General features: G+C 39.6%; 1 protein-coding gene across 1 annotated transcript in view; it reads right to left on the bottom strand.

The window, feature by feature from the left end:
* Positions 1–1,485: 1,485 nt before the first annotated feature.
* Positions 1,486–23,520, bottom strand: part of hlcs (holocarboxylase synthetase (biotin-(proprionyl-CoA-carboxylase (ATP-hydrolysing)) ligase)) — a 141,014-nt gene continuing 118,979 nt past the window's right edge. The window contains exons 8-11 of the mRNA XM_048603041.1: positions 19,533–19,693; positions 15,638–15,752; positions 6,658–6,871; positions 1,486–1,498 (exon numbers count right to left, since the gene is read on the bottom strand). Coding sequence (XP_048458998.1) covers positions 1,486–1,498; positions 6,658–6,871; positions 15,638–15,752; positions 19,533–19,693 — 503 coding nt within the window. The remainder of the gene's footprint in view (positions 1,499–6,657; positions 6,872–15,637; positions 15,753–19,532; positions 19,694–23,520) is intronic.

Raw genomic sequence — 23,520 nt, 5'->3', positions numbered from 1 at the left:
ACTGGCTTCACTGACTGGTTTTCTGCCCAGAGGCTGGGTTTCATCAGGTCTTTACTCTGATGACACTCAGTTATACCTCTTCACCATACAATGTGATTTTTCTACTGGTTTTCTGTTGACAACTTATGCAACATCCAGTTTAACAACACAGAAGACCGCCATTATCACCATTTCCACTCCCTCATCATTGACTTCTTTCTCCTTTTTTTAAACACAGTTTTACGTTAAGTCAGACCATCTAAAACCTCTGAAATCAACACTGGTTGGGAAACATTTATCTTTACAGACAGTGAAATACTGGAAGATTTTTGCCTATTTGGACATTCTCTGGATAGACAAAAGGTTTCATCATGTGAGTTCATGGAAACAGAAGTCAAAAATTTAGTACATGCTGTAAGTCACCTGTTTTTTTTAAAACTGTAAATCAAGTGATTCTGGAGAAAAAACCAAGCAAAGGTTCTCTACCAGAAGCTTCTGGAACTTGATTGAATTTCCAAATACCAGTATTTCTGTCCACCTGGCAAAACCTGTTGTAGCTACAACTAATTCTCAGAGATGTAAATCCAACCTTGCTGGAATTAGGATTGGTCTCTACTATCACAGTAAACTGTCGGTAATTCAGTTTCGTCAACAGTAAACACAGTGGGTATGAAAAGGCATCACACTTTATTCTTTGCTTTCAGACTTACGGTCCACAGGAGTTGCTTTATCCCCATTGGCCAAAACAAGGGAAGTCTATACTAACTCATATTTTTGTGTATTGTGTATGGGATTAAGGGGATATAGTCTTCTTGCCAAATCATCACTAAGGTGTTAATCAGAATTTACCACTTGCTTTAAGAATAAGTTTTACTGGTGATAAAAGATTAATTTTGATTCGTTAATGATGTTTGGTGAATATTTCTTTTATCCTAGACAGCAGTGATAAAGAGAAGTAAGTGACTATTTTGGTAACTGGTACAACCGATGGAGTGATGGATCTTTTTATTACCTGTCACTGTCTTGGCACTTGTCCTGCATTAACTACCAATTGTGCTGCACCTTATATTTGTAACCCTTTTGTCCATATCATTAAATTCTTTCATGATCTCAAAGTCATTATCTCTGTAACCTCCTCCAAACTAACTCTGATCCTCTGACCTCTACTGCATCATCAGACCACTGGTGGTTTTGTTTTCCGCAAATTCGGTTCCACATTTGTGAGTCTCTCTTTAAATCCCTCTACTTCACCACCATATTATTTTTTTTAAAAATTCGCATCCCCAATGAAATTTTTGTTAATCCTTTCCTAACACTTGATACTTTGGCTAAGTTTTGGTTTCTGTCATGTCTCTATGAAGCACTTTAAGATGTTTATGCTAAAGGCCCTGTTTAAATATAAATAGTTATTGCTCATTTAATAAAGGTAAAGCTTTATGACATGATTGGGGCTTTGCTTTTCCTAAATAATTTTACTTTCATTTAGATAAAATGGCAACACACCAATTACATTTGGCTCCTGTAATTAAAAACACATACACTAATGAATCAATCGCACATTTTATCTCAGCAAGTTAGTATTGTAAATTATTTTGATCAACCTGTTCGGACATGTTAGGAGACACCTCTGGAACAGTTGCAATGTGAAACCAGACTATTTGGCCCAGAGGTAGGGACAAAGGTCCTAAATAAGTAATGTAGAATGCAATAAATTGCCTCTGGTACTAGCAATCAAGGCTCTTGTTTTCAATTCAGGAAACTCAAATATGAGTCCAGGCCAGCAATCAATAAAATATGTTATTTTTCTTAAATTGTTGGTAAGAGACACTCAAACTGCATTCTGGTAATCTCAGTTTAATCTGAGAGAATAGAACTTTTTTTAAAAAAAGTTCTGTCCTAATTTATCATTCACTAAGGTGGGCCATATCTCTTAGCTACAATTGCAACAGTAAATGCAAGATCTCCGTGAGTAGCTAGCAAAAAGATATAAAATCCACAAACTTTTCCCCAAAAATAATTATGAACCTGCATCAATGCTATTTAATCCTTCAGAGAAACATTCAGGATAAAGAGTTTTAGAATTCATTTTTTCTTAATTTGTACAGATTAAATTAATTACATTTTACATTTTGTGATTTTGATTTCATTGCCAATTGAAAGGGAATTGTAAATATTGGTGTTAGACAGGACGATAATATACTATATCCATAAGATGATAGAAAACTGTTCCCCAGTGACTCTATGGTACAGCCATTGATTAATTTAGAACCTAGCCATACAATGAATAAGGAAGTCTTAAACTCAATTCCCAAGCTGTGTTAAATTAGCTAATCTCAGTCATGACAAAGATATGGATGCTTAAACTTTCCATAGCACTCTTGGAGAGAAAGACTGAAAACAGAAAAATAAACAGCCAAAGCTTCAGTTCCTAATCCATGTCCAATGATTTCAGCTAGAAGTTGTACCAGTACGAACCTGCAGTAAAGACAGGTGCAAGCACAGCTGTGAAGCCCTTGGGTTTTAAGATAAACTGACAATATTCAATGTCTAGCTTGGGTCAAGAGCACCAGAGCAGCCAGTTTCACAGTATCAGAGGAGAATTATTGGAGGTTCAAAGAAAGTACACAAATAACAAACACAACAGACAGGAAGCAAAAATAAAAGGATGTACAGTATTCTAAACTTGTACACATATCTTCAATCTAACTCATAGCAGAACAGCAGAGATTCAGCATGTCAGTCAGGATACCTGTTGTTGGTTCACAAATGCAAACTACAATTTCACTGCCTGGATTAATTCAGTTCCAAAATAAGAAAGTTCACAGAGTGCACCAAAGAAAAAAAAGAGGATAAATCATTTGGTGCTTATGGGTTCATTTATTCAGGCAGCTCCTGACCCAAGCGGTCATAAGAATTCATTTGGATGTAAATTTTTCAGCCTGTCTGCTAAATAGGCCAAACCACTAAACTGATGTGTGAGCTGAACCAAATCAAATCATAAAAATGTTCAAATATACTTAGATCGCTTCCCAGTCTTCAAAAAAAAATTCTAAATAATACATTTATTACATATTGCATTCACAGAAGTCTCGTTGTACTCCCTACTTTACTTTGAAGATGGTATTGATTAAATCCTCAAGTTGTAGAAAAAGCCCAGCCAACATACTGTTGCTTGGCCTACAGATTTTCTAACCAGTGGATTTTCTGACATATTTTAGAAGTTGATAAATATTCTTAAAATATATGCAGTATTCAAACAATTTTTCTTAGAAAGGCATATATTAGAAACAAAAATGTTACTAAGCTTGCTAAAATGCTGAGACATGCAATTACCTCTCAATCTTTTTCTGGCATCTTCTGCCACTCAGTCTCTACACTGGACTGAATTTCAACACAAGAAAACAAAACTGTATTTTCTTTTCAGTTCCAACATCTGAATCATTCTGTGTTAATCCGTCTATTTACTTTGTGTGTGTGCACAGCCCAATACTTGGCTCCAACAGTCCCTGTCCTTGGTTCTTAGTAAAATGCATTGCCAAATCTCTCTTTGTTCAGGCAGATTTTCAAAGTGTTCTTTGCAAACAGTCTACTTGAATTACAGATTGAGCCACCTTTTGTAGATGACAAGAAATTACTTTCAATGATTTTGGAAGAACCTGCTTGATTTGTGGTAGCACAGTATGTAGTCACAATACATTGTAGATTTGTCTGTTTCAAGATGCAATGATGTGGAAAACTGACAAACAGCAAGTCAGGCCAATGGGAGAAAGGAAAAATAAAAGGGCTCAACCCAGGAAGTTACTTTCACAGCAACTGGCTTTAAAACAGGATTAATAAGAATGGAGGTAGTTGTATGAACTGGGAAGAAAAAAAAACTTCCATACAGTTATCCTCACTAAAACAAGTGCCTGCAAAAGTAGTATTCTCTGATTCCAGTTTCCAGAAATTTGAGTTATAAGCAGAGGCTAACAAAGTTAGTCTTGTTTGTTTTGGAAAGGATACTGAGGCAACTTGAAGATTACTTACGAAGACAATTCACATTGAAGATCCAACCAATTGTTTTTTTTAACAACAGCAAAGGTTTCAAATATCAGGGAGGTGAAACTTAAAAGAAATAAACAGCCTAACAGTAACAAGCAGAAAGAACAAATGGACTCAACAGACAATAAAGGGACAAGAACATTGTTGAAACAAAACAGTTTCAAGTTTGTCTTGGCAGGGAAGAATACTGCGGCAGTTAAGATCCAAAATTTGATTCTCCAGTGCACTAAAATCAAGCACTTCCAAGACCAGCAGAGGCAGCTGCGGCAGATACTGAGCTTTGCAAACAAAATTTTGAAAGCCAACTGTCCTTGGAACTGAGCCTGCTGCAAATTCCTTGCAGAGGCATCAAGAACTCCTTGACGGATTTTACAATCAAAACAGATGTAACTTTCCTTTGATTCATGCTACCCTGCTATGAAAGGTATAGGCGCTGACTAATAATTTAACCTTCATGGTCTTCTGACTCAACAGATAGCAGTCAACAAAAATAAGGTTTTAGGGAAGGAGAACACTGTAGTGATTTTAACGAGGTCAGCCAGTTGGACCTCATTGAATATGAGTTCCCGCATGGGGCTGTTAATCTGGTCCAATCAGAGAGTCCTGGTTGACAGATATAAACAGGAGTGTCAGACATCCTGTTCACTCTGACAGCTGGCTCTGAAGGAACTGGATCAGTGTCAAGGACTCTCCACATGTAAATAAAGGGTGACTTGGTGATGGAATACCGGCCTCCGTGGAGTTATTTCAATGGCAAGGAGAGTGGGATTAATGATGCAAACCATGCAAAAGCAACTATTAGCTGAAGCCCTACTGAACTTCAAACAGGCACTACAACTGGTTTTATCATTGGAAAATGCAGCAAATGGACCATATCAGTTGCAGGGTATTCCAATGGAAGTGGACACCCTCGCCAGTCCAACTGAGCTTAGGGAACAGCACATGAGTGAAGGCAATTGCATAGCCTCACTCAGAACAAATCCTGAACAGAGGGGGGATACCAAAAGGCCGACATAACCAGAACTGAAACCTTTTTGTAACAGAGACACCAGATCACAGTAGAGGATGGCAAATTATTATGGAGAGCAAGAGTGATTGTCCTAAGAAAAGTTCGCTGCCAGATACTGGCTGAACTCCAACAGATCTTCCAGGGTTTTCCAAATTAAGATGTTGGCAAGAAATCATGTCTTGTGGCCAGGATGAGATGCAAACATAAGCGGCGTTGGTGGGGCAATGCCCAGCGTACCAACAAGGACAGAAATTACTGCCAGCAGTGCCCCCACATTCATGGGAATGGCTGGGTAAATTCTTAACTTACATGTCGACTGTGCAGGTCCTTTCATGAGCTCAATGTTCCTAGTCATTGTGGACATCCACTTAAAGAGGCTGGTTGTGGTTAGAGTTTATATGTCAAACATGGGAACAAGAATAGAAAAACTGCACGCATGGTTTGCAATATATGGACTATAGAAGTGTTGGCCATCATTTACCAGCATGGAATTCGAGTATTTCCTGAAGTCAAATGGTATTTGACATATAAGGACAACTCCATACCATCCATCATCCAAAGGTCTGGCAGAAAGACCGGTCCAAACTTTGAAGGCAGGCTTAAAGAAAGCCTACAGCTTCACTAGATACCAAACTATCCCTGTTCCTATTTGATTATAGGACCATCCCTCAAACAAATTCAGGGACAGTTCCAGCACAGTTGCTAATGAGGAGACGACTCTGCAACAGGTTTTAGTCTGATCTTCCTGGACCTGAGGGGTGGGGAGGGGTGTAATGGCACCAGGAATGCCAATGCTGGACACAAGACTCTGCGAAGTGAGACAGACAGTTTACTTCAAGGGACGAAGTTTGATGTAGGAACCATGGGAATGACACTGCATGGGTAGGAGGCACGGTTGACGCAAGGTCAGGTCCAGTGACATACAAAGTTCAGGTAGGTGCGACAATCCTAAATAAGCACGTGGACCATATGAAAGCTGCAAACTTGCAAATGGTATGGCAGCAAAACATGTCCGGCTCATCTGTTCTGGAACCCATGGGTTCTCCCTGTCCATCAAGCATCGAAGATATCTCAGAATCTGAGATGGACATAGTGGATGTCGCTGCCTCGACAACTTTGCCATTTGAAGAAGTTTATGAATTTCTTCTGAGACCATCTGGGCGCAAGAGGTGAGCTAATGTGCATACACACTGCCCATATCAGAGGCAGATTTGGAGGAAGCCGATCCGGTGCTAAAATGTCCCAGGAGGAGCTACGATAAAAGAACCACCCTATATCCATGGACTCGGACTGGGAGGGAGGTTGTGATTGTAATGAGGTCAGCCAGGTGAACCTCATAGAACTCCTTGATTGGGGCTATTAATCTGGTCCAATCAGGGAGCCCTGACTGACAGACAACATGATGTCAGACATGCTGTTCACTCTCAGAGCTGGCTCTGAGGGAGCCGGATCAGTGTCAAGGACTCTGCATGTGTAAATAAAGGTGATTAGATAATGGGAAACCAGCCTCTGTGAAGTTATTTCAAACACCTCTAATTTTTCCCAATTGCAAGTATGATTTGGGTAACTGGATCAATTCTATACAGCAAGAGTATATACATTTTCTACCATAATTTGTTTCTACATACCTGTGTAGCCATCGTTTATAATAGAGTGGTAAAACTCCATTTGGCCCTTTGTCCTGGAAAATGTTCATCAGATTTTCAAAGATAGTGACGGTCCTAGCTATCAGTAGGTCTATTCGAAGTGTCTGCAAAACTGTTCCACTTTCTTTGTTATGTTGCTGGATGATATCATTGATGCAAATCGTGGGGTTGCTGTTGCTTACGTTGAATCCACAGCCTTTTGAAGAAAAGGACCACAATCTGTCTTACTTTGTATGAATGCAAGTGATAAACATGCACAACGTACTAGATCCTCAACAGGATAAACATCACTCAAGGGCAATTTTGGCTAGCTGAGAGGTTTAAGATGCATATGACAGTGATAATTCAATCAATTAATTAGTTAAATAGAAGAGAATTGTAAGGTCACAAGTAAAATAGCAATAATCTGTATCAAATTAACCTATATGACTGATACTTTATTTATAGCAATTCTAACTAGTCAGCATCAGCTTAGGTAACAAAAACACAATATACTGGAAATACTCAGCAGGTCTGGCAACATCAACAGAGAGGAAAATGGAGTTAAATATTTCAGGTCATTGAATACTGATGAATGGTCAATAACCTGAAATGTTAAAACCTTCTCTCCTGCCACAGCTGCCAGACCTGCCGATTATTTTTAAGAGTTATCTGTTTTTATTTCAGATATCTAATATTCATATTTTGCTTTTGTTATCAGTTTGTAAAACACACAGATCATCCAGTGACAACTGAAAGGTTTGAAGAAAATGCTCATTTTGTTTAAGTCATTGGTTTTCTTGCTTCTACTGCAAATTCCGTGAGAATAAAAGCCTTTGATTAAGTAAAACTAAGCCCAACTACAAGTTGTGTGTCAGTAATGATTTCAGGCATTCATAGTTTTTTAAAAAAAAATGACACTTTCAAAACCTGTGTCTATTGCATGAATTTGGTCAACCAGATTTACGCTTACTAAATGCATCATTTTGTAGCAAAACAACTTCAGCATTTCTGTTATTTCCATCTGTCTTGAAGAAAATAGGCAATTGGATTGGAGCTGACTAGCAGCACAAGTGATGTACATCTTATTAGACACTGAAGTGTGTGTGTTCTGCTTAGCTGATCTTTTTCAATTGTAAATACTGAAAGTTACATTACTACCTCTCCTTTAATGAGCACAGCATTTGAATGATTTATTTAAGGTCTTCAGCTCTTGTTTTATATTCCATAGTGATGGCTATGAATCTTTAGCAGTTGTGAAAGCAGCAAAAGGTTTCACATGGATCTCTCTGATCCAAAAGCTATTCAACAGCTCTGTGAACAAGAAGCTTACATAATGAAATAAAGGGCTGTTCTAGTGTCAGTCATTCATATGAGACCATCATGGCTGAGACCTAATGAAAAAACTGTTGCATGTCAAAGATGTGCTTTTTATTTCGAAGGCCCACTTATCAAATTTGGTAATGTGCAGTCAAGTTACTTGTTCAGCAAAATATAACATTTAAACAAAATTAAATTAATATTATTCTAACTTTAGTTCTAATTATTCCAAATTTATGTAAGCTATGGTGAGTGAAGCTGAAGCCAAATTGAGACAAAGCAGCTTAAAATGTGACATGGATACCTACAGTTAACAAACATGCAGGTGGATAAATCCATGGGACCTATCAGATGTACCCGAGAACTCTGTGGGAAGCTAGGGGAGTGATTACTGAGCGTCTTGCCAAGATATCTGTATCATCAATAGCCACTGGTGAGGTGCCAGAAGACTGGAGGTTGGCTAATGTGGTGCCACTATTCAAGAAAGGTGGTAAGGATAAGCTAGGGAACTATAGACCAGTGAGCCTAACATCAGTGGTGGGCAAGTTATTGGAGGGAATCCTCAGGGAGAGAATTTACATGTATTTGGAAAGACAAGGACAGATTAGGGATAGTCAACATGGCTTTGTGCGTGGGAAATCATGTCTCACTAACTTAATTGAGTTTTTTGAATAAGTAACAAAGTGGATTGATGAGGGCAGAGCGGTGAATGTGATCTTTTGTGGACTTCAGCAAGGTGTTTGATAAGGTTCTTCATGGTAGACTGATTGGCAAGGTAATCATACAGAATAGAGGGAGAACTAGCTATTTAGATACAGAACTCTTTATTCATTAACAGGATGAGGGCGTCGCTGGCTAGGCAGCATTTATTGCCCATCCCTAATTACCCAGAGGGAAGTTCAGGGTCAACCACCTTACTGTAGGTCTGGAGTCACATGTAGGCCAGACTAGCTAAGGGTGGCAGTTTACTTCATTAATGAGCCAAGATGGGTTTTTCTGACAATTGACAATGGGTTCTTCGTCATCATTAGATTCTTAATTCCAGATATTTTATTGAATTCAAATTCTGTCATGGTAGGATTTGAACCCAGATCCCCAGAGTGTTGTCTGGGTCTCTGGGTTAACAGTGGATAAAACCACTAGGCCATTGCCTGCCCTTGGCTTGAAGATAGATGACAGAGGGTGGTGGTGGAGGGTTGTTTTTCAGATTGGAGACCTGTGAACAGTGGTGTGTCACAAGGATCGGTGCGGACTCCACTGCTTTTTGTGATTTATATAAATTATTTGAATGTGAACACAGGAGGTGTGGTTAGTAAGTTTGCAGATGACACCAAAATTGGAGATTTAGTGGACAGCTAAAAAGGTTACCTTAGAGTACAATGGGATCTTGATCAGATGGGCCAATGGGCTGAGGAGTGGCAGATAGAGTTTAATTTAGATAAATATGAGGTGCTCCATTTTGGAAAGGCAAATCAGGGCAGGACTTAAACACTTAATGGTAAGGTCCTGGGGAGTGTTGTTGAACAAATACACCTTGGAGTGTCGGTTAATAATTCCTTGAAAGTAGAGTCGCAGGTAGATAGGATAGTGAAGAAGCCGTTTGGTATGCTTGCATTGGTCAGTGCATTGAGTGTAGAAGTTGGGAGGTCATGTAGCAGCTGTACAGGACATTGGTTAGGCCAACATTGGAATACTGCATGCAATTCTGGTCTCCCGGCTATAGGAACAATGTTGTGAAACTTGAAAGGATTCAGAAGAGATTTACAAGGATGTTGCTAAGGTTGAAGGGTTTGATCTATAGGCAGAGGCTTAGTAGACTGGAGCTATTTTCACTGGAGTGTCGGACACTCGGGGTGACCTCATAGAGATTTTTCAAATCATGAGGGGCATGGACAGGGTAAATAGATAAGGTATTTTCCCCGGGGTGGGGGAGTCCGAAACTAGAGGCCATAGGTTTAAGGTGAGAAGGGAAAGATTTAAAAGGGACCTTAAGGGGCAATTTTTTCATGCCGAGGGCGGTGCTTGTATGGAATGAGTTGCCAGAACAAGTGGTGGAGGCAGGTACAATTACAACATCTAAAAGGCATCTGGATGGGTAAATGAATAGGAAGGGTTTAGAGGGATATGGGCCAAATGCTGGCAAATGGGACTACAGCAGTTTAGGATATCTGGTCAGCATGGATGAATTGGACCAAAAGGTCTGTTTCAGAGCTGTATATCTCTATGACCCTCTGCACTTCATGGAATTTATCTCACTACACAGAAAAAATGAAAACACATCAGTAACAGGAGATAAATTTTGCAGGAGAAAATTCCGGATAAGAAATATTTTGCAGATCAATGAGTTCGAAAAACAGTTAGGGCCAAGTACTCTGAGGAGGTGGTGGAGTAAAAAAGTAATTAGACCATCAAAAAAAACCCTTCTAAGTACAAGATTCTAAATTGCTTCAATTTGCGTGGTGGTTTTACTGGATCTATTAATTCCATTTCAACTGGTCATTAGTTTCAAGATTCATTCCCTCAGCTTCAGATACTCTGGTTTACTAAAGGAACTAGCTACATAGAAAGTGGATGCCCTGGTAGCAATCTTCCAAAAAACATTAGATTCTAGAAGCATCCCAGGAGAATAGAAAAATGCCAATGTCACCCTGTTTTTTTTTAAAAAAGAGATGGAGACAAAATCCAAGTGTCTATAGACCAGTTAGTTTAATGTCTGTTATTGGTAAAATGTTACAGTCTATTAGAGAGGATATAATAGCACAGCATTTACAAATACATACTATGAGCAAGTACAGTCAGCATGGCTTCATGAAGGGGAAATTATGCCTGACATTGTTTTTGAAGACGTAACAAGCAGGATAGATTAAAGGGAAGCAGTGGATGTAATGCATTTAGATTTTCAGAAAGCATTTGATAAGGCACCATGCATCTGACTACTTTATAAGTTAAGAGCCTATGGTGTTGGAGGTAGTATACTCAGCATGGGTAGACATTGGTTAACTAATAGAAGGCAGGGATTTGGGATGGAGGGCATTTTCAGGATGGCAATCTGTAGCTAGTGCCACTGGGATCAGTGTTGTGACCCAAATCTTCTATAATATACATTAATGACTTTGATGAGGAAAATGAAGATGCAACTGTTAAGTTTGCAGATGACACAAAATAGGTGAGAAGGCAAGTGGTGAGGATGACAAAAAGTCTACAGGGAATACAGACAGGTTAAGCAAATGGGCAAAAACTTGGCAAATGGAATATAATGTGGAGAAATGTAAGACTATGCACTTTGGCAGGTTGAATAGAGGAGCTAAATTCTGTTTAAACAAAGGACAGAATGGAGGAATTTGGGCATCCTCGTCCATGATTCACAAAAGGCTAATATTCAAATTCTGTTTGTAACAGGGAAGGCAATTGGAATCTTGGCGTTTACTTCAAATGGAATGAAATATTAAAGTAGGGAGGTTTTGCTAAACCTGTACAAGGCACTAATCACACCACAGCTGAAAGACTGAACAGTTTTTGGGCCTCTTATCTAAGTGGAGATATACTGGTATTGAAGGTAGCCCAGAGATCATTCACTAGGCTGATGCCTGGTATAGAGGGACTACCTTACAAGGAGAGGTTCAGTAGCTTGAGCCCATACAAGATTGAAACATACAAGATTCTTAGGGGACTTGATAGGATAGATAAAGGTTACTTCCCCTTGGTCTAGGACAAGAGGCCATACTTTCAGAATACGGGATTGCACATTTAAAAGAGATGAGGTGGAATTTCTTCTCTCAAGAGGACTGTGAATCTGTGGAATTCTTTACTGAACAGGTGATGTTGAGGCTAGGTGGTTAAGTATATTCAAGGCTGAGACTGACATTTTTAATCAGGCCAGAATCAAGGATTACAGTGAAAAGGCAGAAAAGTTGAGTTTAGGACTATCAAATTAGTTGTGATCTTGTTGAATGGCAGAATATGATGGGCTGAATGGCCTACTTCTGCTCCTTTGTCTTCTGGCTTGTGTAAGTGATTCAACTATTAGGTAAAGGAGTTTTGTTTGACTATTATGGTCTCCTTTCAATGGTAGCACCTTCAGAAAAAGCCAAAGTGAACATAATGATTTAAGGACAAACTGAAACTATAGTCCATCACTTGGTTAATAAGATATTATTAGCATGACTCTTCCCTTTTTCTACAATGGTCTTGATCAGAATTGTACGATTCAGAGATAGTGGAAGAATATCATATGTAGAACCGTTCAAATTAGAGGGTATGTGTGCATGTATGTATCGAGGTTGTAGGCATACTCGCCGAGCCGGTGGGTTTGATTGCAAATGTTTTCATCACCATGCTGGGCAACATCGTCAGTGCACCTCTGGTGAAGCATCAGTGTTCTGTCCCGCTTGTTATTTATATGCCTCAGTTTGTTGAGGTGTTTGGTACCACTTTCCATTCTGTTTCTCAGTGGTTTGCACACAGGGTGTAATTCAATGTGTTTGCCGACCGAGTTCCGGTTAGAATACCAGGTCTCCAGGAATTGCCTGGCGTGTCTCTGTTTGGCTTGTGCAATTATGGATGTATTGTCCCAGTCGAATTCGTGTCCCTTGTCGTCCATGTGTAGTGAGACAAGGGAGAATTGGTCGTGTCTCTTGGTGGCTAGTTTGGTCTTCATGTATCCGTATTGTCAGTTTTCTTCTGGTTTGGCCTATGTAGTGTCTTCATAGTCTTTGCACGGTATTTTGTATATTACACCAGCTTTGCTGGTTTTAGTTGTGGGATTCTTTATGTTCATCAGTAGCTGTCATAGGGTGGTTGTTAGTTTGTGAGCTACTCTGATAACTAGGGGTCCGAGTAATCTTGTTGGCATCTCTGAAAGTCCTTGATGTAAGGTAGGGTGATTAGTGAGTCTGGTCGTGTTATGTCTTCCTGTTGTGGTCTGTCTCGGAGGAAATGGCAGATTGTGCTTTTCGGGTATCCATTCCTTTTGAAGACTCCATATTGGTGTTCCTATTCTGCTTTGCATAGTTCCGGATTGCTGCAATGTGTTATGGCTCTTTTAAGTAGTGTCCTGATGCAGCTCCATTTGTGGACTTTGGGGTGGTTGCTAGTGTAATACGGACCAGGTACCGTACGTGCGGTCTTTCTATAAACGCTAGTCTGTAGTTCCCCGTTGTTTTTGCGTTCTACCATTACGTCCAGGAAGGGTAGTCGATTGTTATTCTCTTCTTTTGTGAATTTTATCCCGGTGAGGATGTTGTTTATGTGTCGGTGGGTTTCTTCTAATTTTGTGCGTTTGATAATCACGAAGGTGTCATCTACATATCAGACTTTGGGTTGTATAGTGGGTAGCGCTGTCCGTTCTAAACTATGCATCACTGCTTCTGCAGTCAGCCCTATGGCCACAAATGGAGCTGCATCAGGACACTATTTAAAAGAGTCACAACACATTGTATAGTTCTGGCTTGCTGCAAAGCAGAACAGGAGCACCTACACAGAGTCTTCAAAAGGAATGGATACCCGAAAAACACAATCCGTCATTACCTCTGAGACAGACCACGACAGGAAGACACAACACGACCAGACTCGCTAATGACTCTACCGGACATCAAGGACTTTCAGAGATGACCACAAGGCTACTCACAACCACCCTGCAACAGCTACTGACGAACGTGAAGGATCCCATACCCAAAACCAGCAAAACGGTGTAACATACAAAATACCATGCAAGGACTGTGAGAAACACTACATAGGCCAAACTGGAAGAAAATTGACAATACTGGTACACAAACATCATTATCCACCAAGGGACATGACCAATTCTCACTTGTCTCACTACACACTGACAACAAGGGACATGAATTCGACTGGGTCAACATATCCATAATTGCACAAGCCAAACAGAGACACACCAGGGAATTCCTGGAGGCCTGGTATTCTAACCAGAACTCAGTCAACAAACACATTGAATTACACCCTGTGTGCAAACCACTGAGAAACAGAACCGGAAGTGGTACTAAAAACACCCCAACAAACTGACGCATATAAATAACAAGCGGGACAGAGCACCAACGCTTCACCGGTGGCGCATTGACAATGTTACCAAGCAGGGTGATGAAACATTTGAAACCAAACACACCAGCTCGGCGTGCAAGTCTACAATCTCATCCCGAGCTACAAATTTTCTCGAAAACTTTAAATGTATGTGATGAGTTGGTTGGCATGGGAGGACGTTTATGGAAATGGATCACAAGTTTTAGGAACTAAGGAAATAAAGCATTTTCTCCTATGTAACACATACTTAAAACATGACCTAAAATAAGAACCTGCTTCCCAGGATTCCCCTACTGACTGTTATAGCACTTAATGCTTTAGTTCAGGGAAAGGGTGGCATAGTGGCTCCGTGCTTAGCATTGCTGCCTCACAGTGCCAGGGACCTGGATTCAATTCCAGCCTTGAGTGACTGTCTGTGTGGAGTTTGCACTTTCTCCCCATGTGTGCGTAGGTTTCAGCCAGGTGCTCTAGTTTCCTTACAGAGTCCAAAGATGTGCAGGTTAGATAGATTGGTGATGCTAAATTACCCTGTAGTGTCCAGGGATGTGCAAGGTAGGTGGATTAGCCATGGTAAATGTGGATTTACAGGGTCAGGCTAGGGGGCTGGGTCTGGGTGAGATATTCTTCAGAGGGTTGGTACAGATCTGATGACTCGAATGGCCTCTTTCCACATGGTGGGGATTCTATGATTTGAATACATCTATGACAAGAAGCCACAGAGCCTGATCACAAAGTAACATTCCTTTACATGGAACAGATTCAAAACACATGACATCTGTCATGATTTTGCAGTGTAATTCTTGTTTGTTTTGCAAAAGATAAAATGGATCAGGCATAACAATAACAGATGCAACCACAGAAATTGCTAGAGAAACTCAGCAGATCTGGCAGCATCTGTGCATAGAAAGCAGTGTTAATGTTTTGGGTCCAGTGACCCTTTAAAGAAGGGGTCAAATGTTAACTCTGCTTTCTTTCCACAAATGTTGCCAGACCTGCTGAGTTTCTTCAGCAATTTTATTCCAGATTTCCAGCATCTGCAGTTCATCAGTATTTTTGTTACAGAGAACACTGTCTCCAGAAAAAAGGAGAAAATACTCCTTTAAATCAAAACTAACAGATGTACTTGCACAACACAGAATTCACAAGACCTACCTAATGGGACTAAAAATCAAACTGACAACAATAGTTGACTATATTATTTGCTGGGAAGAGATTAATCATATCACGGATGATACACCTTTTTTTTTAATTGCCATACATGCACAATTAGAAACAGAATAATTGTTAAGGTCTGATGTCTGATGATGAACAAGAATAGGAGGGGATCAGTTCTAATATCCAAGAAATCATGCAACTTACAGTGATTCTATTGTTGTTTTCTGAATGCCTCCAAATAAAATCCCGTGCACACTTTTTGTCCTGATGTAACATACCACATCTGAATTACCAGGTTAGTGATACAAATTCATTACAAACCAGAAATATTTGAATCACCGTACAAAAAAGCTTAATATTTTTATGATAAAAGCTTAATAATGACATTTGTTTTTACTTGGAAGCATGCAAACATTAAACTTGATTGGAAATAAATCTCTAAAAGATATAATAAATAGCTTTCAGTACATACCAACAAGTACATGAAAGGTTGCTCCCATCAAAGTAGAATTAACCAGGACTCCACCTAATTTCATGAGATTACTGTAGTAAATATCATTTGGCCATTTAAGCCTCAGATCAATATCCTATACAAAAAAGCAAGTGCATATTACATGACATTCATTACTCCCTTATTAGCATAATAAAATAAATGCATTATCCAAAATGGAAGCGTGAAAGTAATTCAAGAAATTCCTAATTAGTCACTTCTATTACATCACATCAATAAATTAATTTCAGGGCACTAGTGAAATGTTCAACCACTGGGTTCATCTGAATACCAAATCCTAGGATTCAATAAAAATTAAATGGCTCCTTTGTTTTATTGAGATTTTTTGTTGTTTCAGTGCAGTCACAGTTTTTCCTAAGTACTTCATAAGTGTGTGTGAATGTATCACACATACACAACAAAAGGGAAAATAATATTTTTTAAAAAAATAGGCTTCTCATTGCAGATTAAAGAAAGTTGAGCAGTGTCAAATGTTCCAGGACCCCAGTCCATACTCAATTTAACCATTCTACCTAAGATATAAGTTTCCTTCTTTTCCCCATCTCCATCAATTTATCCAGAACACAGCTGCAACTGCTTCCATAGAGGACAATAAAGATGAATATCTGATCACGTTTAGCAACTTAATGGCAAAGTATTTAATGTACAGTTTACTGTCCTGCATGCAATTTATTTGCCATAACCTGAGTTATTAATTTTCATCCACAGGCAAAATGCTATTAATATCTAAATTACAAAATGTTTACTTCAACTTTGAATCCCATGTTTTTTCTTCTTAGTTGTATATTTTGTTTGCTAAAGTTCTTTCCTGACTGACTATAGAAAATATATATTAGAATGGAGATGTAATTTAAGCTCAAAGTTTTATGCTACACTAAAAGCAGGAATTATCGCTAAAAACAAATGTTGGCATATTACCATTCCAATATAAATCACAAATTGTTTATGTATGCCAAAACACAGAATAAAATAAAGGTCACCCACATCATCTGTAAATGACACGCTATCAAATTCCAACAATACTGTCAGATGAATACCTGAACTAAAGTATTTCAAAATCTTTGTTAAAGAATGCATGACCTTCTGTTAAAAAATAGAACTTCTATAGGTATTAAATCAAAACGTGCTGTTGGCTGGTTTAATGGAATTAAGTTGCATTACCATAAGTGAATTAATTATTGAAGAAAGTGCCTTTCCAAACCACCGTCAAGAAATTGGTTTTGAGTAGGCTGCCATGGGTCTCTATCATGATTGAATGCCAAGCAAAATTGTTAAATAAAAGTGCAAACTATTGGTGCTGATGGCATCTAACCAATGCAATCTAGCTATTCATCATTTACATAATTGAGTCAAATGTCACAGATAAGTTTTCAATTCACAACATAAAACCAGCATCTCTGTGGAGTCTGCACGTTCTTCATGTGTCTGTGTGGGTTTCTTCTGGGGGCTCCAGTTTCCTCTCAAAATTCAAAGATGTGCAGATTTAAGGTGGATTGGACATGGGAAATGCAGTGTTACAGAGATAGGGAGGGGAATGGATCTGGGTGGGATGCTCTTCGAAGGTCAGTGTGTACTCGATAGGCCGAATGGCCTGCTTCCACGCTGTAGGGATTCTATGATTCTTTAAGGTTTCCTTTGAAGTAATATTGTACAATAGTACTGCACCTGAACACACAGGCACATCACGTGCACTCTATGGTATAAATTAGCTCAGTTGAGCACAAATAGATTCATGGGTATGTTTGGATGCAGGAGCAGAGGAAGCTGGGTGTATACGTGCACAAATCATTGAAAGTGGCAGATCAGGAAGACAGAGCAGTAAGTAAAGCATACAGTATCCTCAACTTTTTAAATAGGGGCTTAAAGTACAGCCAAGGAGGCAATGTTGAACTTGTATAAGACACCTGTTAGATCATAGCTGGAGTATTGTATACAGTTCTGGGTGCTATATTATAGGAAGGAAATGAATACATTGGAGAGAGTGCAGAAGCAGTTTACAAGAAGGGTTCCAGGGATGAGGTGCTTCAATTATGAGGATAGATTGAAGAAGTTGAGATTGTTCCCCTTAAAGAGAAGAGGAGATATGAGAGAGGTTTTCAAAACCATGAGCAGGCTGGATAGAGTAAATAGGGAAAACTGTTGCCACTGGTAAATGAATCAAAATCAAGACGACATTGATTAAAAAGTGATGTACAAAAGAAACAAGGATGAAGTGAGGAGTTAAGGTATGGTAGGTACTGTCTGGAAATGTGGTTGAGGCAGATTCAATTGAAGCATTCAAGAGGGCACTGGATGATAATATGGATAAAAATAATGTGCAAGGATATAGGATAAACCGATAGATTCGCTCTAGATAATGATGCTCATTTAACGAGCCAGTGCAGTCCTGATGGGCTGAATATTCAGAATAATCAGGTAGTTTACAGTGAAGTTAAAGCAGGTAGCCAGCTCTTCTACATTTCTAAATATAGCAACAAGTTAACCATTTCACAGTGGAAACAAATCAACTTATATCCATATTAAAAGCAACAGAGAACAGACACACAATTACATAATTCTCTCAGAACAGGAGAAAGGAAACATGAGAAAAATCACCTACTGGTGATCAAAATGTGGAGATTAAAAAGATAGTCAAAACACATATACCACAGTATTCAGTCTGAAGATTATTCATCATTAAATACTAAAATCAATAAGCAGTCATAATATTTTAATAGTATTGCATCTTTAGGTTGCTTAAGAACATAAATCCATCTTGCAAAGTGAGATACATTCTTAGCAGGGTGTGACACCTGATACACGCTTTAGAAAGGCTGGTCAGACCTTCCCTTGTAACAAATGCTCTCCATTCAACCTCAGAAACTCTTCAACAAATATTAACTTCATTAAGCTGGCGAGAATTGCATCTATGATGTCGACAACATTTTTGCTCCAACTCTGAAAGGCCAGTGTGACAAACTTGAAGTATTAATGGCTATCCATTATGCAAACAGAAGCAGAAGTGAAACCCAATTTAAAAATACCTCTTTGCCAATAGTACAAGTACTTATACAAATAATCTTCTCTCATTCATACCAATTTGCACATTCAACAGATCTGTTTCTCTTTAAGTTAAGTCTTTATTATGTGAAAACGTCATTAGCCTAATTTAAAACCACCTACCAATAGGACAGGCTAAATATAACAGGGAATTGCCAACACACTCCCATTTGAAGTACATCACTAGATATCAAACCTGTATTCAGAGACTGGAACACTAGTCTCTTGCTCACCACGGAAATAGAGGACTGGATTTCCTCACACATCCTCTCGTTGCTTATCTCATACTGTACTTAGTCCCAACTTATCCCCTCTCTCTTCCAATCTCTTCTCACTTTTTTGTACCTCCTGCTCCTCATGTACTGCTCTTCTCCCTATAATCCAGCTTCTCTCATGTTCCACTTTTCAATTTCCTACACTCTTCTTTCCATCTTCCCCAAATCCTCCACCTCCTTCTTTCCTTTTCCTTACCTCAACATCCACTATTCCCAAATGTTCTGCCTTCCTCCATTCATGCTCTTTATCTTCTCGTGTTTCCTTTTCCCAACTTTCACCCTTCACATCCACTCCCCTTCAACTTCCTCTCCCTACTTCGCCACCTCCTTCCTCTCCTTTCCCTCTACTATCGAACACCATTATCTGTCATCCTTCCTCCAGCATCCATGAATGTGCTTTCTATTCCTCTTTCCTTTCCTTCTAACCTACTTGACCTCAACACAGCACTTGGTTTTGACTCAAGTACAATAGCATAATAGATCATTGAGTGAACTAGCTAAACATGAAATCTCAATATTATGAGAAAGTATAATCGACAGACCTCATATCCTGGCATGGATATCACAGATTCCACTGCAGCCAGAGCCATTAAGTGCTGTACAAAAGAAATGTTGTGTCCAAGCTTAGAGTGGGTTGGAATCCTAATGTGTAGAGTAAACATAGCACAGCCTATTGGACTTAGCCATATATTTCCTCCACGGCCTAAAATTAAAACCAAAACCAGATGAAAAATGAATAAATCAAATTTAGTTTAAAAGACAAGCCATGTATAAAGAATTACAATAATAAAAATAACACAATTCATAATTGTCCTTCACATCTGAATGTCAATCCGTTCTGAAATGACAAGACTAAGCCTTTCTCTTTTCAAGTTATAAGCATCCTGTATGAGACACTTGGCCTTTCTGAGGACAGTCTTGCTGTGAATGGAAAGGTTGTGGGTTCAAGCTCCACGCCAAAGATTTCACAGCAGTACTAGGGCAGTGCTTATGGTCAATGCAGCAATCATGATGTTGAATCGAAGGTCTGATTGGTCTCTCAGTTGAATAAAATAAACTCTGTGGAACCCTTTAAAGAGCATGGGATTTAATATATTTGAACAACTTTTAACCCTCAAACACCATTAAGTAAATTATTTGATTGGTCTTTTGTTGGCTGTACTCTGCACAAATTTTTGTTTTCACTGAGGAAGATACAAGAAATCTCCCAGAACTTGAGATCTTGGTGGCTGGGTTAAATGAGGGGTTGAAGGAAATTAGCATTAGTAAGAAAATTTTACTGGAGATATTAATGAATTAATGAAATTAATGAATAATTAATGAAAGATTATAAATTACACAGTCAGAATGAGGGAGACTTCACTAGATTGAGACTGAGACAGATTGAGAAACTGGGAATTTGGGTCAAAGCAGTAATTCAAGGCAGAGGGGGCAAGAGGTGCTTTAATTAAGGCTTACTTCAAGAACTAAAGTTTTCAGAGTGAGAGGTGAGAGGGAAAGGAAATAAGGTGGAACCGAAGGTCTATACAAACTGTAGCAACAGCGGTGTGATATCATTAGTGCAGAAAAAGCACCTAATTATTGTGCAGGTTTGGTCAGTGTTTCTCATTTTTAAAGTACAAATTGTGTATTAAGCTTGTGTTTAAGTCTCTGGAACAAAAACAAAGTTGCTGGAAAAGCTCAGCAGGTCTAGCAACGTCTGTGAAGGAAAAAAACAGTGTTAACATTTTGGGTCCGGTGACCCTTCCTCAGAACTGATAGTGGCTGGGAAAACATCACTTTATATGCAGAAAATAGGGAAGTGGGTGGGGTAGGGAGAAAACGATAGGATAGAGCCCAAAGAGAGAGAAAGACAGTTGGACAGACAAAGGAGTTGCTAACGACCAGGCTGGGAGGGTGAACAGTTGTTTATGGGAGCTGTTAGTGACTAACAACACGGGGTGTATAATGGTAGGCTATGTGGTAACAAGGCCTGGTGTGTTGGGTAGGGGGCTGGGACATTGGAGAATTTAGGCCCAAAAATTATTGAACTCAATATTGAGTCCAGAGAGCTGTAGGGTCCCCAGTTGGAAAATGAGGTGTTGTTCCTCCAGCTTGCATTGGGCTTCGCTGGAACACTGCAGCAAGCCAGAGACAGAGATGTTGGCCAGGGAGCAGGGTGGTGCGTTAAAGTTTTCCCAGCCACCATCAGTTCTGAGGAAGGGTCACCGGACCCAAAACGTTAACTCTGTTTTTTTCCTTCACAGATGCTGCCAGACTTACTAAGCTTTTCCAGCAACTTTGTTTTTGTTCCTGATTTACAGCATCCGCAGTTTTCGGTTTTTATTTAAGTCTCTAGAATTTTTTTACCTTTTTCTGAGAAATGGTTTGTTACGTTTTCACAGTAAGTACATACTTATTCAAGTGTAACAAACAGTTTTTAGCAGTACAGGATGGGAGATCAGAAGGGCCAAATGGAGTGTACATCCTGCGGTAGAGTCATACACTCTGACAGTGCAGAAACAGACCCTTCGAACCAACTTGTCTACACTGACCAGGTTTCTTAAACTGAACTAGTCCCATTTCCTCCAAACCTTTCCTATTCAAGTACTGTCCAAACAGTTTATTAAATGTTGCTTTGGTACCCGCCTCGACCACATCCTCTGGCAGCTCATTCCATACACGCACCACCCTCTGTGTGAAAAAGCTGCCCCTCAGGTCCCTTTTAAATTATCCCCCTCTCACTTCAAGATTTTTGAATATCAATGGCATATAGATTATGGGGATGGGGTGGGTAAAAGATATTGAACTGTTCTATCAACCAACATCATATTGAATGGTGGGGCTGAAGGGCCTACTCCTGTTCCTATGCTCCCTAGGACCCGATAATGTACACCCCAGAATATTGAAGGAGACAGTTGATGTACTGGTGAACCAACTTCCAAAATTCAATCCATAGGAATCATTCCTAAATCTTTCGGAAGGTAGTAAATGTCACTCGACTGTTTAACAAAGGAGCAAGAGAGAAAACAGGGAACTACAGACCAGAAAGCCTGACCTCAGCAGTAGGGAAAATGCTCAAATCTATTACAAAGGATGGAGTAAATAAACACTTCGATGATAATGATCTGATTTAGTATTATTTGTATGGATATATGAATGGGAAATCATATTTGACAAACTTGGAATTTTTTGAAGATGTTACTAACAAAATTGACAAAGGAGAGTTGACAGACACGGCACAGTCAGATCTTCAGAAAGCTCTGGATAAATTACCCCCACATGAAGCTGGTTACAAAAATTAAAGCACATGCATAGAAGGTAATGCCCTGGTATGGATTAATGATTGGCCACCAGACAGAAAACAAGCTGTAGGAATAAAAGGATTATTCTCACGGTGGCAGGCAGTGACTAGGGGTGTCCACAAGGATCAGTATTTGGGCCCTGGCTGATCACAACATACATCAATGAGCTGGGGTTGAGAGCCAAAAATAATATTTCCAAATTTGCCGATGATTCAAAATTGAATAGAAATATGTGATGTGAGGAAGATGTAAAGGGGTTTCTAGAGGATTTGGACAGGCATGTAATGGACAGGTGAATATATTGTGGAAAAATGTAAAAATTATCCACTTTGGTAGGAGAAACAGGTGCACGGATTATGTCTTAAATGGTAAGAGATTGGCAAGTGTAAATATGCAAAAGAGACCCAGGTATTTCATTGATAAGCCATTGAAGGCTAACATCTATTCATTTGTGGGATGTAGGCATCATTGGCGGGCCAGCATTTCTTGTCCATCCCTAGGTGCCCTTGAAAAGGTGATGCCGAGCTGCCTTCTTGAACCGCTGCAGTCCACGAGCTGTAGATTGACCCACAATGGTAGGAGGGAGGGAATTCCAGGATTTTGACCCAACGACAGTGAAGGAACAGCAATATATTTCCAAGTCAGGATGGTGAGTGGCTTGGAGGGCAAGTTGGAGATGGTGGTGTTCCCATATGCCTGCTGCCCTTGTCCTTCTAGATGGAAGTGGTTGTGGGTTTGGAAGGTGCTGTCTTTGGTGAATTTTTTCAGTGCTTCTTGTAGATGGTACACACTGCTGCTACTGAGTGTCACTGGTGGAGGGAGTGAATGGTTGTGGATGTAGTGCCAATCAAGCGGGCTGCTTTTTCCTGGATGGTGTCAAGCTTCTTGAGTGTTGTTGGGGTTGCACTCATCCAGGCAAGTGGGGAGTATTCCATCACACTTCTGACCTGTGCCTTGTAGATGGTGGACAGGCTTTAAAGAGTCAGGAGGTGAGTTACTCTCCGCAGTATTCTTAGCTTCTGACCTGCTCTTGTAGCCACTGTATTTAAGTGGTGATTCCAATCGAGTTTCTGGTCAATGATAACCCCCAGGATGTTGATAGTGGGAGATTCAGTGATGGTAACACCATTGAATGTCAAGGGACGGTGGTTAGATTGTCTCTTATTGGTGATGGTCATAGCCTGGCATTTGTGTGGTATGAATGTCACTTGCACTTGTCAGCCCAAGCCTGGATATTGTCCAAATC

The sequence above is a fragment of the Rhincodon typus genome, chromosome 11 (assembly GCF_021869965.1).
Source record: "Rhincodon typus isolate 14 chromosome 11, sRhiTyp1.1, whole genome shotgun sequence".
Lineage (NCBI taxonomy): Eukaryota > Metazoa > Chordata > Chondrichthyes > Orectolobiformes > Rhincodontidae > Rhincodon > Rhincodon typus.
The sequence above is the reverse complement of the archived record's forward strand: the minus strand, read 5'-3'. Positions and strand labels throughout refer to the sequence as shown.